The sequence below is a fragment of the Oryctolagus cuniculus genome, chromosome 10 (assembly GCF_964237555.1).
Source record: "Oryctolagus cuniculus chromosome 10, mOryCun1.1, whole genome shotgun sequence".
In the NCBI taxonomy this organism is placed as follows: Eukaryota; Metazoa; Chordata; class Mammalia; order Lagomorpha; family Leporidae; genus Oryctolagus; species Oryctolagus cuniculus.
The window spans coordinates 92,570,792-92,584,781 of NC_091441.1; the positions used below are offsets into that span (position 1 = coordinate 92,570,792).

General features: G+C 40.7%; 1 protein-coding gene across 1 annotated transcript in view; it reads left to right on the forward strand.

The window, feature by feature from the left end:
* DNAH12 (dynein axonemal heavy chain 12) overlaps positions 1-13,990 on the forward strand; it is a 198,613-nt gene that overhangs the window by 149,604 nt on the left and 35,019 nt on the right. The window contains exons 59-60 of the mRNA XM_051852268.2: positions 3,310-3,482; positions 6,018-6,158. Of these exons, the coding sequence (XP_051708228.2) occupies positions 3,310-3,482; positions 6,018-6,158 (314 nt within the window). The remainder of the gene's footprint in view (positions 1-3,309; positions 3,483-6,017; positions 6,159-13,990) is intronic.

The window sequence follows — 13,990 nt, forward strand, 5'->3', positions numbered from 1 at the left end:
AGAACAAAGAAACTTAGAATGAAACTTTAAAAATATATATTTATTAGTACTGGGTAAGTGAGCAGTCTAGTCAAGTTCATTCAGATTGTAGTTGATGCTTCACCTAAGAACTGAGTTTGAGAATGCGCCTTTCCTCTGTTTCTGGTTGGGGTTTGGAGCCTGCAGAAGTAGTTGCTGATGAAGCGGGTTCTAGGAACCAGTAGGAATGTTCTTCCTGCATGGCCTTGTCATTTGCTTGCCAGGGAGAGGTATGAGAGCCGAGAGTGACAGTGGAGGGAGGGAGGCAAGTCGTCTACACTTACTGAAAATTCAAGCACAGGTGCTTAGCCTAGTGATGAAGGTGCTGTGTCTCCTATCAGAATGCCTGAGTTTGATACCTGGTCTTTTCTCCTTACTGGAGCTGCTGGCTGGTGCAGACCTTGGGCGACAGCTGTAACAGCTCCAGTGATTGGGTTACAGCCGTGTAAGTGGGAGCCTTGGACTGAGTTCCCAGCTTCAGCTTCGGCTTCGGCTTCAGCCCAGCATTTGAGGGAGTGAACAAGCTATGGAAGCTCGCTCTTGCTCTCTCTCCCTCCCTCCCTTGCAAATCAATAAACATATTGAAAATTCATCTAACACAGCCAAATGATATTTTTATATTATTTCTCTTCTTTATGAAGTCATGCAGTGCTATAGGCAGATGAGGCCTTATCTACCAATTGTGTTTCGCACTCCACAGGTGAGAAAACTAGGATCCAAAAAAGCTAGGTGACACCCACGTTCCTACATTGAACTAATGCAGAGTGACATCTGTAGGCTAACTTTACTGATTTCCAGACTTTTAATCCTCCTTGGCCCACACAGTGAACTAGATACTCCTTCACTTGGGAGTAATTAAAAAATAAAAAGAAACCTAAAAAAAGACTGCACTCATCAGTGAGTAGCCCCCCACCACTCCCCACCCTAATCCACCTCTGCCTCAGGCCCGAGGTTTTCAGAAGGGCTCTGTGCATGTATATGAGGGCAGTGATAATTTCTGGCCAGGTGCATTGTTTTTTGTTTTTGTTTTCATCCCAGGAGAGCCAGAGGAGTAGGATCTCTTGGAGTCATAGCCATGTGTCACTGAATGAGGGGGAATGATTGCGTGGTTAGGCGAACGTCAGCGTACACCTCCAAAAGCGTGGATGGGATCCCCTAGTACATGCCCAGGCTATATGGCATATCCAGTGGCTTCTAGACTGTAACCTGTCCAGCCAGGCTGAAGCCAGGAGCTGAGAACTCACTCCAGGTCTCCCCTGTGGGTATCAGGAACCCAATCACTTGAGCCATCACCGGCTGCCTCCCAGGAAGGTGGAGCCAGAAGTCAGGGCCAAGAACAGAACCCTGATACTCCAGTGTGGGACATGTTAATCACTTGGCTAAATACTGCTGTATCTAGAGGGATTTTGGATTAACTTAACCTGGCTCTGGCTCTATCCTTGCCAACTGATTGAATGAACCCTGAACAGCCTCATTCTGACTACAGAGGCACATTCATCCAACAGAGTCTGTGGACAGTGGCGCCAGAGCAGGGAGTGTGGGTTGGAGTGGAGGCTTAAAGCTTTGTTCCTGGGGCCGGCACTGTGGCATAGCGGGTGAAGGCTCTGCCTGCAGTACTGGCATCCCATATGGACACCAGTTTGAGACCTGGCTGCTCCACTTCTGATCTAGCTCTCTGCTATGGCCCAGGAAAGCAGTGGAAGATGGCCCAAGTGCTTGGGCCTCTGCACCTGCTTGGGAGACCTGGAGGAAGGTCCTGGCTCCTGGCTTCTGACTTCAGATGGGCACAGCCCTGGCCATTGTGCCCAGTTGGGGAGTGAACCAGCAGATGGAAGACCACCCCCGCCTCTCCTTCTCTCTCTGTATAACTCTGACTTTCAAATAAATAAATAAATCTTTAAAAAAAAAAAAAAAGGTTTGTTCCTGTAGAACATCAGCCTATCAGATGGCGTTGTCAGTTGAAGAGTGGTAATCCCCTAAGAAATTTATCTTTTGGAGTTGAATATCTACATTCTTCTTGTCTTAAAAATGTTAAACATATGAGAACCTAGTTAAAAAATTATTTTTTAAAGATTTATTTATTTATTTGAAAGGTAGAGTTACAGAGAGGCAGAGAGAGAGGTCTTCCATCCTCTGATTGACTCCCCAGATGACCACAATGGCAGGAGATGCACCAATCCGAAGCCAGGAGCCAGGACCTTCTTCCAGGACTTCCATGTGGGTGCAAGGGCCCAAGGACTTGGGCCATCCTCCACTGCTTTCCCAGGCCACAGCAGAGAGCTGGATTGGAAGTGGAGCATCCAGGACTCGAACTGGCATCCGTATGGAATGCTGGCTCTGCATACCAGGTCTTTAACCTGCTATGCCACAGTGCTGGCCCTGAAAAAGCAAATTCTTGATGTCTAAAACTAGCAGCTAACAGATAGTTTTTGAATACTATTCCTGCTTAATTGGACCTTGTTCTGGGTCCCATCACAGATGTGCATCTGCATACTTGCTCCCTAATTCTCTCTGCTTCTTTCTTTTAGAATAAAGTGGGTGAATGAGAATAGTAGACACATGTCATAATCAGGCGAGGAATAAAGAAAGACAGCCCTGGGATTTCTTTTTAAAGATTTATTTTATTTATTTGAAAGACACAGTGGCAGAGAGAGAGAGGAACAGACAGAGATCCTCTCCTGATCACACCAGATCTCGTCTGATCTCAGAAGCTGAGCAGGGCCGGGCCTGGTTAGTACTTGGATGGGAGAGAGCTCTTCCAGCCGCTGGTTCACTCCCCAAATGTCTGCAATAGCTACAGCTGGCCATAATGAAGCTAGGAGCCAGGAACTTCTTCTGGGTATTCCACGTGGGTGCAGGGGCCCAAGCAGTTGGGCCATTCTCCACTGCTTTCCCAGGTGCATTATCAGGGAGCTGGATCAGAAGTGGAGCAGCCAGGACTTGAACCATTGACTAATGGGATGCTATCACTGCAGGAGGCGGCTTTGCCCTCTACGCCACAATGCTGGCCCCCATCTGTGGTGTTTCTAATCTGTAAAGCTTAGAGATCAAAGTGTTGCTTTTCCCCCCTTTCTTCTGCCTTCATTCTCTCCTTCTTCTCCTTCTCTCTCTAGTATTTCCTTCTTTGCTTTTTTCCTAGTTTTCACATTATGAAGTCCTTTTATGTAAATGATGCTTAACTTCATGTAACTTTGTCAATGAGTTAGGGAATATTTTTTAAATGAACCTCATCATATGAAAACTATGTAAATCAAATTCCTTATTTTTCAATCTTGATTTTTCTTGTCCCAGGTTGCAGAAAAAACAGAGCTCAAGATAGCAGAGTCTCGAGAAGGCTACAGGCCCATCGCCAAGCATTCGTCCGTGTTGTTCTTCAGCATCGCAGACCTGGCGAACATCGACCCCATGTACCAGTACTCTCTCACCTGGTTTGTGAACTTGTACATCAACTCCATTCACGTCAGGTAGTGTCTCGCGCCACTCTTCCTCCCTAGATTGGATACGCACCATCCTTGCCATTTAAAAACGTAACTTAGGTTTCTTATTACTAATATACTATATGTTGATTATAGAATATTAGACATACGGAAAGGGAGGGAAGGGCAAGAGAAAGGAAGGAAGGAGAGATAAAGATAGACCCAGAGAGAGAGAGAGAGAAGGGAGGGAGGGAGGGAGGGAGGGAAGGAGGGAGAAGAGGAGGAAGATAAAGTTTCCTTCCTATTTTAAGTTGTTTTGCATAAGACCTAGGCATTCAGGGATTAGCTTTAATCCTTTTCTTCCCTCTCTGTTAAATATTTCGATGAGGCTCATACTTTCTTTTTGTTGGCAAATCCAATTTATATCTTTCCTTAGCCTTGAGGTCTCCTTAAGTCGGCAGTCCCACCTTTGTGTGTTGACAGTTAGCTAGATAATTACCCTATAGTTCATTCATGAATGTATACAGATTTTGGAGTCAAACAAATTCAGGGATTAAATCTCAGTTCTTCCACACTGAGCTGTGTTTTACAGGCAAGCCTGTTCACCTTTCTGTAACTGTTGCAGTTTTTCTGATCAATACAATAAGGATCATGATAGTATCGACCTTTGAGGATTATTTTGAGAATTAAATTAGATAATACTTGGAAAGTATTTAGAACAGTGTCTGAAATATAGCAACTGCTATACTTGATAGGTAAAATAAAAATATGAGTTGACCTTACCATGAGTGCTGTAACAACTTTCTTACTGGTCATACAATATTGGTGGGGTTTTAACATAGCTACTTTGGAAGTTCCTCAAGGTATTAAACATAGATTTGCCATATGATCCAACGGTGCCACTCTTAGGTACATGCTCAAGAGGATGGAATGTGTCCACATTTTTAATAAAAAACGATATTCAAAGTGATTTGAGTTGGCTTTTTTACTCCTCCAGTGTGGTGATATTTATTCATATGAAATACAGTTAGGGTCACTCATTTATTTTTATGTTTCATTTTAGGGTTTTCTCACATCCTTGTTGATGTCCTTTAATTTTGTTGTAAGTTTGAGTACATAGACCATTAATAATGCAAAAATCAATCCTGTACAGAAACGTGGACACACAGTTGTGCCACTCCCCCCACCCCCACCCTGATATCCCATTCCCAATAGTGGAAACAAATAGTACTTGCTAAAAATCAAACTTAATTCTAAGATAAGTGTGGATTCAGTCACTGCAATTATAAGAAACTGTAGAGATCACATGTATCCTTCAGTTTCCCTGAAGATGACATTTCTGAGCACCTACACAACAACCTCTCAGCCCGGATGCTGGACATCAGTTCAGTCAAGACACACAATGTTTCTACCACCAAAGGGTTCCAGTACCGCATTCTGCAGCTGTGACTCTCACCGCCTCCAGAGCCCTTGGCAACCGCTACTCTGTGCTCCATGCCGTCCTGTACAGGGAAACACATGGCATGTAACTTTGGGGGCCTGGCTTTTCTCACTCAGCATTTCCCTGGGAAATCATCTGGGTTTTTATGTCTATCAATAGTTTGCTCCATGTTACTGCTGGGAAGTATTGCGTATTACATGTGTACCATGGTTTAATCATTCACCTGCTAGAGACGTCTGGATTGTGTTTGATTTCAGGCTATTACAGATTAAACTGCTGTAAACATCTGTGCACTTTTTTTTTTTTTTTTTTTTTGCAAATATCACTTTTCATGTCTCTGAGAGAAACACTTCAGAGAGCAAGTGCTGGGCCATGTGGTAGTTGCTTGTTGAGCTTTTAAAAAAAAAATTGCCAAACTGTTTTCCAGAATGGCTGCTTCACTTTATAGTCACAGGAATACATGTATTAGATTTTAAAAATGAATTTAAAAAAATAAAAACAATTAATGTTTATTGCAAGAATTTTAAAAATATAAAGAAGAAAATACCACTCAGAACCCTTCTAATAATAATCAGCTTGGTCCATGTGTTTTCCAACTTTATTCATTTTTAACATGTATAGATTTTTGGATTCTGTGCTTCTTCAGGGCAGGCAAATGTTTCTTAATTTTTTGCTTCTTAAGTTTCCCTGCCTAGCATAGAATCTCATATTAATAGGAGTTCAATAGGGTTGTGTAAGCTAACTGATTTTTTCCCTCAGGCACTTTTGGATAGAATGTGAAACTTAGATTTTAAAAAGAGAAATGGTACAAACTGTATTTCACTTTCTCAAGCATTTTACCTTATTTTTCAAAATGTTTTATTTTGAAATGATTAGAGGCTCTTAGGAAGTTGTCCAGAGAAGTCCCATATACCATTCACTTGGTGTCTCCAGTGGTGACGTCTTGCAGAACTGTAACAGCATCACAGCCCTGGAAATCGACATTGGTACTATGTGTAGAGCATTTTCAAATTTCACCAGTTCACACATATCCATATGTTTTTTATAGTGAATACTTTGATAAAGTAAAAGCAACTTATATGTTAATTCATGTTATTTTGTTTTGTTTGTCGATATATTTTCTCTTTTTTCCTACCTTTTAGTAACAAATCAAAAATTTTGGAAAAGCGCCTACGATATTTAAATGATCACTTCACCTACAACTTATACTGTAATATATGCCGATCACTATTTGAGAAGGACAAGCTGTTATTTTCCTTTTTATTATGTGCCAATCTTCTTCTGTAAGTTACTGTTTCTTAATTTTATTATTTAAAAAATCTCCCTGGAGAATATAATCTGTAAAGATGGCTTTTTACAGAGTGATAAAATATTTTGCACTTTAATACTTAATCCTATCCATGTGCTCATTTTAACACTTAAAATGCTATTTTTACCACCCAGCTTAGGGGGATTTGGGATCCCATGACAACTTTTTAAACTGTGCACTTGGAAATAAGTTTGTAGGAAGGTATACAGGACTAAATAGCCTTACAGCTATAAGCTTCATACACTTCATAATTACAGCTTTAGGAACGTGGTGATTCTTCCTGCTGTGCCCCACCTCCTACCCTTCTGCCTCCTCCCTCTCTGATTCCCGATCTTATTTTTTACTAAGATCTATTTTCAGTTAACTTTATATACATATGATTAACTCTGTTAAGTAAAGAGTTCAACAAATAGTATGAAAAAAAAAAGAAACCTATTCCTCAACAGTCAAGACAAGGACTTGTTCAAAGTCATTGCTTCTCAAAGTGTTAATTTCACTTCTACGGATTGCCTTTTAGGTGCTCTTTTAGTTATCACAGGTCAGGGAAAACATATGGTATTTGTCCCTTAGGAACTGGTTTATTTCACTAAGTATAATGTTTTTCAGATTCATCCTATTTTTTTTTTTTTTTTGCAAATGACCAGATTTCATTTTTTTACCACTGTGTAGTATTCCATGGTGTATATATCCCATAATTTCTTTCTCCGGCTAAAGTTGATGGGCATTTGGGTTGATTTCATGTCTTAGCTATTGTGAATTGAGCTGCAATAAAAATGGAGGTGCAGGTAAATCTTTCATATGCTGATTTCATTTGCCTTGGGTAAATTCCCACGAGTGGATTAGCTGGGTTATATGGTAGGTCTATATTCAGATTTCTGAAGTATCTCCATACTGTCTTCCACAGTGGCTGCACCTGTTTAAATTCCCGCTAACAGTGGAATAGGGTGCCTTTTTTCCCACATCCTCACCAGCATTTGTTGTTTGTTGATTTCTGTATGAAAGCCATTCTAATGAGGATGAGGTGAAACCTCATTGTGGTTTTGATTTGCATTTCCCTGACAGGTAGTAATCCTGAGCCTTTTGTCATGAGTCTGTTGGCCATTTGGATTTCCTCTTTTGAAAAAATGTCTGTTTAAGTCCTCTGCTCATTTCTTAATTGGGTTTTTGTGTTGTTCTCATGGAGTTTCTTTATCTCTCTGTAGATTCTGGTTATTAATCCTTTAAAAGTTGTATAGTTTGCAAATAATTGCTCCCATTCTCTCGGTTGCTTCTTCACTTTGCTAAGTGTTTGTTTTGCCATACAGAAGCTTCTCAATTTGATATAATCCCATTTGTCAATTTTGTCTTTGATTACCTGTGCCTCTAGGATCTATTCCAAGAATTCTTTGCCTATGTCAGTGTCTTACAGTGTTTCCCGAATGTTTTTTAATAATTTGATGGTATCAGATCATAGATTTATGTCTTTAGTCTATTTGGAATGGATTTTTATGTAAGGTGTAAGATATGGGTCTTGCTTCATACTTCTGCATACTATCATGCATACTTACACATGATCCAATTTTCCCAGCACCATTTGTTGAAGAGAGTATCGTTTCTACAGGGATTGGTTTTAACTCCTTTGTTGAAGATAAGTTGATTATAGATGCTTGGATTGGTTTTTGGCACTTCTATTATGTTCCATTGGTCTGTTCATCTGTTTTTGTACCAAAACCAGGCTGCTTGATTATAACTGCCTTGTGGTATGTCCTGAAATCTTGCATTGTGATGTCTCTGCCTTTTTCTGTTGTCGTTTTATAAAGTTGCTTTAACTATTCATGGTCTCCTGTGTTTCCATATAAATTTCAGCATCATTTTTTTGTATACCTGAGAAGGATGTCTTCGGTATATTGGTTGGTATCACATTGAATCTATAAATTGCTTTCAGTAGTATGGACATTTTGATGACATTGATTCTTCCTATTCATGAACATGGGAGATTTTTCCATTTTTTTCTATCTTCTTCTATTTCTTTTTGTAATGTTTTGTAATTCTGATTATAGGGATCTTAGACATCCTTGGCTAAATTTATTCCAAGGTACTTGATTTTTTTTTTGAAGCTATTATGAATGGAAATGATCTTAGAAGTTCTTTTTCAGTTGGTGATGGCATTTTCTTTGTATGCAAAAGCTGTTGATTTTTGTGTATTGATTTTATAGCCTGCTACTTTACCAAACTCCTCTATGAGTTCCAATAGTCTCTTAGTGGAGTCTTCTTGATCCTCTGTATATATAATCATGTTATCTGCAAATAGGGATAGTTTGACTTCCTCCTTCCCAATTTGTATCCCTTTGATTTCTTTTTCTTGTCTAATAGCTCTGGCTAAAACTTCCAGGACCGTATTGAATAGCAGTGGTGAGAGTGGGCATCATAATCTGGTTCCAGATCTCAGCGTGAATGCTTCCAGCTTTCTCCATTCAATAGGATGCTGGTCGTGGGTTTGTCATAAATTGCCTTGATTGTGTTGATCAATGTTCCTTCTATACCCAATTTGCTTAGAGTTTTCATCATAAAAGGGTATTGTATTTTTTTTTTTTTTGACAGGCAGAGTGGACAGTGAGAGAGAGAGACAGAGAGAGAAAGGTCTTCCTTTGCCATTGGTTCACCCTCCAATGGCCGCCACTGCAGCCGGCACACCGCGCTGATCCGATGGCAGGAGCCAGGATCCAGGTGCTTTTCCTGGTCTCCCATGGGGTGCAGGGCCCAAGCACCTGGGCCATCCTCCACTGCACTCCCTGGCCATAGCAGAGAGCTGGCCTGGAAGAGGGGCAACCGGGACAGAATCCGGCGCCCCGACCGGGACTAGAACCCGGTGTGCCGGCGCCGCAAGGTGGAGGATTAGCCTATTGAGCCACGGCGCCGGCCGGGTATTGTATTTTATCAAATGCTTTCTCCGCATCTATTCAGATAATTATATGATTTTTGTTCTTCAATTTGTTAATGCAATGTATCACATTGATTGATTTGCGAATGTTGAACCATCCCTACAGACCAGGGATAAATCCCACTTGTTCTGGGTGAGTGATCTTTCTGATGTGTTGTTGGGATTTGATTGGCTAGAATTTTGTTGAGGATTTTTGTGTCTGTTCATCAGGGAAATTGGTCTGTAACTCTTTTTGTCTGTTGTATCTTTTTCAGGTTTAGAAGTGAAGGTGATGAATGCTTCACAGAATTGGGAAGATTCCCTTCCTTCCATTTGTTTTGAGTAGCTTGAGAAGAGTTGGAGTTAGTCCTTTAAATGTCTGGTAGAATTCAGCAGTGAAGCCATCTAGTCCTGGGCTTTTCTTTACTGATGCTTGCTTTATGGCCTAGCATGTGGTTAATCCTAGAGAAAGTTCCATGCGCTGGTGAGACGAATGTGTATTCTGCGGCTCTAAGATGAAAAGTTTTGTAGATATCTGTTAGGTCCATTTGGTCTATAGTGTTGATTAACTCTGTTGTTTCCTTGCTGATTTTCTGTCTGGTTGATCTGTCCATTGCTGAAAGTGGGGTATGTCTCCCTTTAGATCCCTTAACATTTCTTTTAAATGGCCAAGTGTCCTGTGATTAGGTGCATATACTTTTTTAAATGCAGCACACAATTTCCACTCCTGAGCTTTCCCTCGGGTTATGTGGAATTCTCTGCATCTGCCTGTCTGTTAACCGTAAGCCCTCAAGTTACTGAAGCACCTAAGAAGAGATGCTGATTTTCAATGTGTTGAACTTTGTCCTTGTTGTGAGGATTTTCAAATTCCTTGAAAGCTGGACCAGAAACCAAAAGTCTCATGTCATTTTATAAACTTTATTTTAAATTTACTTCAAGTTTTCTTGTCTTTCTTCTTTGTAGTTATAACTTCCTTTACTCTACATGTGGTGATTAACATGCATCCTCAATAGCAGTCTAATTATTTTTACTACTTCCACCTTCTTATCAGACATGCAAAGGTTTAGAACATTTTAGTTTCATTTACACTCTGTTAGTTTACTTGGTATTCTTCCTGTATATTTTAATGTTCTCCGTATTTCAAACTCTACAATACACTTTTATCATCTACAAAATAAATCTTGATTTAAATTCCTTCTCCCCCCAGCCACTGCCATGCTACTTTGTTGCCATTCACTCCCTTTTTCCAGTTTATACACCAGTCTGCCTGTAAAGCACTCTTCAGATTTCATCTGGTCTATGGCTGCCAGTTGTGAGTTCTCTGGTGTGTGAAAACATCTTTGTTTTACTTTTATTCTTGAAGGATATTTTTGTAGCACTTTGAATATATTTGATATTTTAGCACTTAGAAACTGTTCATTATTTCTAGCTTCCATTATTTTGCTTGTTCTTCCTATGAAAATAAGATGCTTTTTATCTTATGTTGTTTTTAAGCTACCTGTTTTCCTTAGTTTTAGGGGCGTTAGTATTATGTGCCTATTATATTACTCTTTTAAACTGATGCATAATTTTTACAGAAAGAATTATCAAAAACTAAATGTTAATATGATGAATTACTACAGTGAGCAAACCTATGTAATTATCACCTAGACCAAGAAATAGAAATTACCAGATATTCCAAAAGTTCCCCTTAAACATTTTTTAAAGATTCATTTATTTATTTGAAAGTCAGAGTTACAGAGAAAGAGAAGGAGAGGCAGAGGGAGAGAGGTCTTCTATCCTCTGGTTCACTCCTCAATTGGCTGCAAGGGCTGGAGCTGCGTCGATCCGAAGCCAGGAGCCAGGAGCTTCTTCTGGGTCTCCTATGCAGGTGCAGAGGCCCAAGCACTTTGATCATTTTCTAATAATTTCCCAGGCCCTAGCAGAGAGCTGGATTGGAAATGGAGAAGCCTGGACTTGAACCGGCACCCATATGGGATGCTGGCACTGCAGGTGGCAGCTTTACCTACTACGCCACAGAGCCGGCCCCCTCTTACACACTTTTCTAGTGTTTACTAATCCTTGCCTCCTCCCGGGAGTAACCACCATATTAACTTCTAATAATTTCCTTTTGATATATTCTGCTTGGGATTCATTGAGCTTTGATAGCAACTATTTTAAGAATAGTCAGTTTTTTTTTTTTCAGATATTTCTTCTGCTTCATGCTCTCTCTTTTCTAGTTATACATTTCACTTATTCAGACTTTATTATCTATTATGATTCTCACCCTCTCTTCGATGTTTGCTATCCCTTTGCCTCTCAAAGCTTTATTCTCCTAATTCAGTAATTCTCTCTCAAATATATATAATGCACCATATAATCCATATGTTTAATTCTGAACTTTTAAAAATAAGCAAATACTTGCTTTACTTTTTTTCCTTTCATACACAGAGGTAATAAACTATATATGCTCTTTAGCATTTTTCCCTATTAGTATTCTAAACATCACTTGAAAGAGATCTTATTCTTTTTTCAGCTTTATTGAGGTGTAGTTTAACATACCATGCTACTCATCCCTTGTAAGAATGTAGTTAGATATTCTTAGTACATTTGCACAGTTGTGCAACCATCACCAAAATCCAAATATGGAACATTTCCATCATGTCAAGAAATTGCCTTGTGTCCAGTAAGCCAGTTCCCACTCCCACTCCTAGTGCCAGTAAGCAACAGTCCGCTTTCTGTCTCCACAGTTTGCCTGTTGGAGAACTTTGATTAATGAGACTTAACTGCAATGTGCCCTGGAAAAGAATATGTATTTTGCTGTTTTGCAGTTAAGTGCTCTATGCCATGTGAATCTATAAGTATTCTATGTCCCTGTTGATTTTCTGTCTACTTTTTCAGTCAGTTGTTGAGAGGTATTGGAATATCTATTGAGATTTCTTCTTGAAATACTATTAATTTCACCTTGTGTTAAGATGCATGTATATTGGCCGGCGCCACAGCTCACTAGGCTAATCCTCCGCCTTGCGGAGCCGGCACACCGGGTTCTAGTCCCAGTTGGGGCGCCGGATTCTGTCCCGGTTGCCCCTCTTCCAGGCCAGCTCTCTGCTGTGGCCAGGGAGTGCAGTGGCTGCACCCCATGGGAGACCAGGATAAGTACCTGGCTCTTGCCAGATCAGCGCGGTGCGCCGGCCGCAGCGCACCGGCCGCGGCAGCCATTGGAGTGTGAACCAACGGCAAAGGAAGACCTTTCTCTCTGTCTCTCTCTCTCTCACTGTCCACTCTGCCTGTCAATCAATCAATCAATCAATCAATAAATAAATAAAAGAACTTGCACTTTAAAAAAAAAGATGCATGTATAAAAGCTTAGGGTTATTATATCCTCTTGAAAATTTGACTTTACTCTTTTTTTTTTTTTTTTCCAGGCATAGTGGACAGGGAGAGAGAGAGAGACAGAGAAAGGTCTTCCTTTGCCATTGGTTCACCCTCCAATGGCCGCTGCGGCCAGCGCACCGCGCTGATCCGAAGGCAGGACCCAGGTGCTTCTCCTGGTCTCCTATGGGGTGCAGGGCCCAAGCACTTGGGCCATCCTCCACTGCACTCCTGGGCCATAGTAGAGAGCTGGCCTGGAAGAGGGGCAACCGGGACAGAATCCTGTGCCCCGACTGGGACTAGAACCTGGTGTGCCGGTGCCGCAAGGCGGAGGATTAGCCTATTGAGCTGCAGCGCCTGCCTTTACTCTTTTTATCCCTGATAATATCTTTTTTTCTGAAGTTTACACTGTCTGATATGATAGTCTTCGCAGATTTCTTTTTTTAAAAAGATTTATTTATTTGAAAATCAGAGTTAAACAGAGAGAGGAAGAGACAGAGAGACATTTTTCACCTTTGGTCATTCCCCAAATGGTTGCAGTGACCAAGCTTGGGCCAAACTGAAGGTAGGCCAGACAGAAGCCAGGAGTCAGGGGCTTTTTCTGGATCTCCCACGTGGGTGTCAGGGGCCCAAGAACTTGGACCATCCTCTGCTGCTTTCCCTGACACATCAGTAGGGAGCTGGACCAGAAGTGGAGCAGCTGGGTGTTAAAGCAGTGCCTATATGGGATGCCAGCATCACAGGTGGTGGCTTAACCTGCTGTGCCAAATTACTGACCCCTCCAGGTTTCTTTGAATTACTGTTAGTATAGTATATTATTTTCTACTAACTTATTTATGTCTTTGTGTTGTACATAAACTATTTTTTGTTTATGTCTCTGTATTATATATAAATTATGTAGACAACATGTAGCTAGTCTTGGGTACTTTACCTAAACTTATTATCACTACCTTTTTAAAAAAATTTTTTTACAAACTTCTTTTTATTTATTTAACAGATAGAGTTACAAATAGAGAGAGGGAGAAACAGAGAGAAAGGTCTTTGATCTGCTGATTCACTCCCCAAATGGCCTCAATAGCTGGAGATGGGCCAGACCAAAGCCATGAGCCAGGAGCTTCTTCTGAGTCTTTCACACAGGTACAGGGGCCCAAGCACTTGGGCCATGTTCCACTGCCATCCCAGGCCACAACAGAGAGCTGGATAAGAAAAGGAGCAGCCAGGACACAGCTGGTGCCCATATGGGATGCTGGCACCGCAGAGCAGGCTTAGCCTACTACACCACAGCGCTGGCCCCTTATCACTACCTTTTAATGGAAGGTGTAGACCAGTTTCATTTATTGTAATGATAGATGGGATGGTGTTTTAAAATACCTTAAAATATTCAGTTTTCCTATCTGTTTTTGTATCATTTTCTGCTTAATATATTTTAATGATTAAATTTTGTTCTCCTTTGTTCCTTATTAGGAATTTTTGTTCTGTTACATTAGTGATTGCTTTATAGTTATGGTATATATTCTTGACTTACTGTCTTCAGTTAAAATTATATGACTTCACAG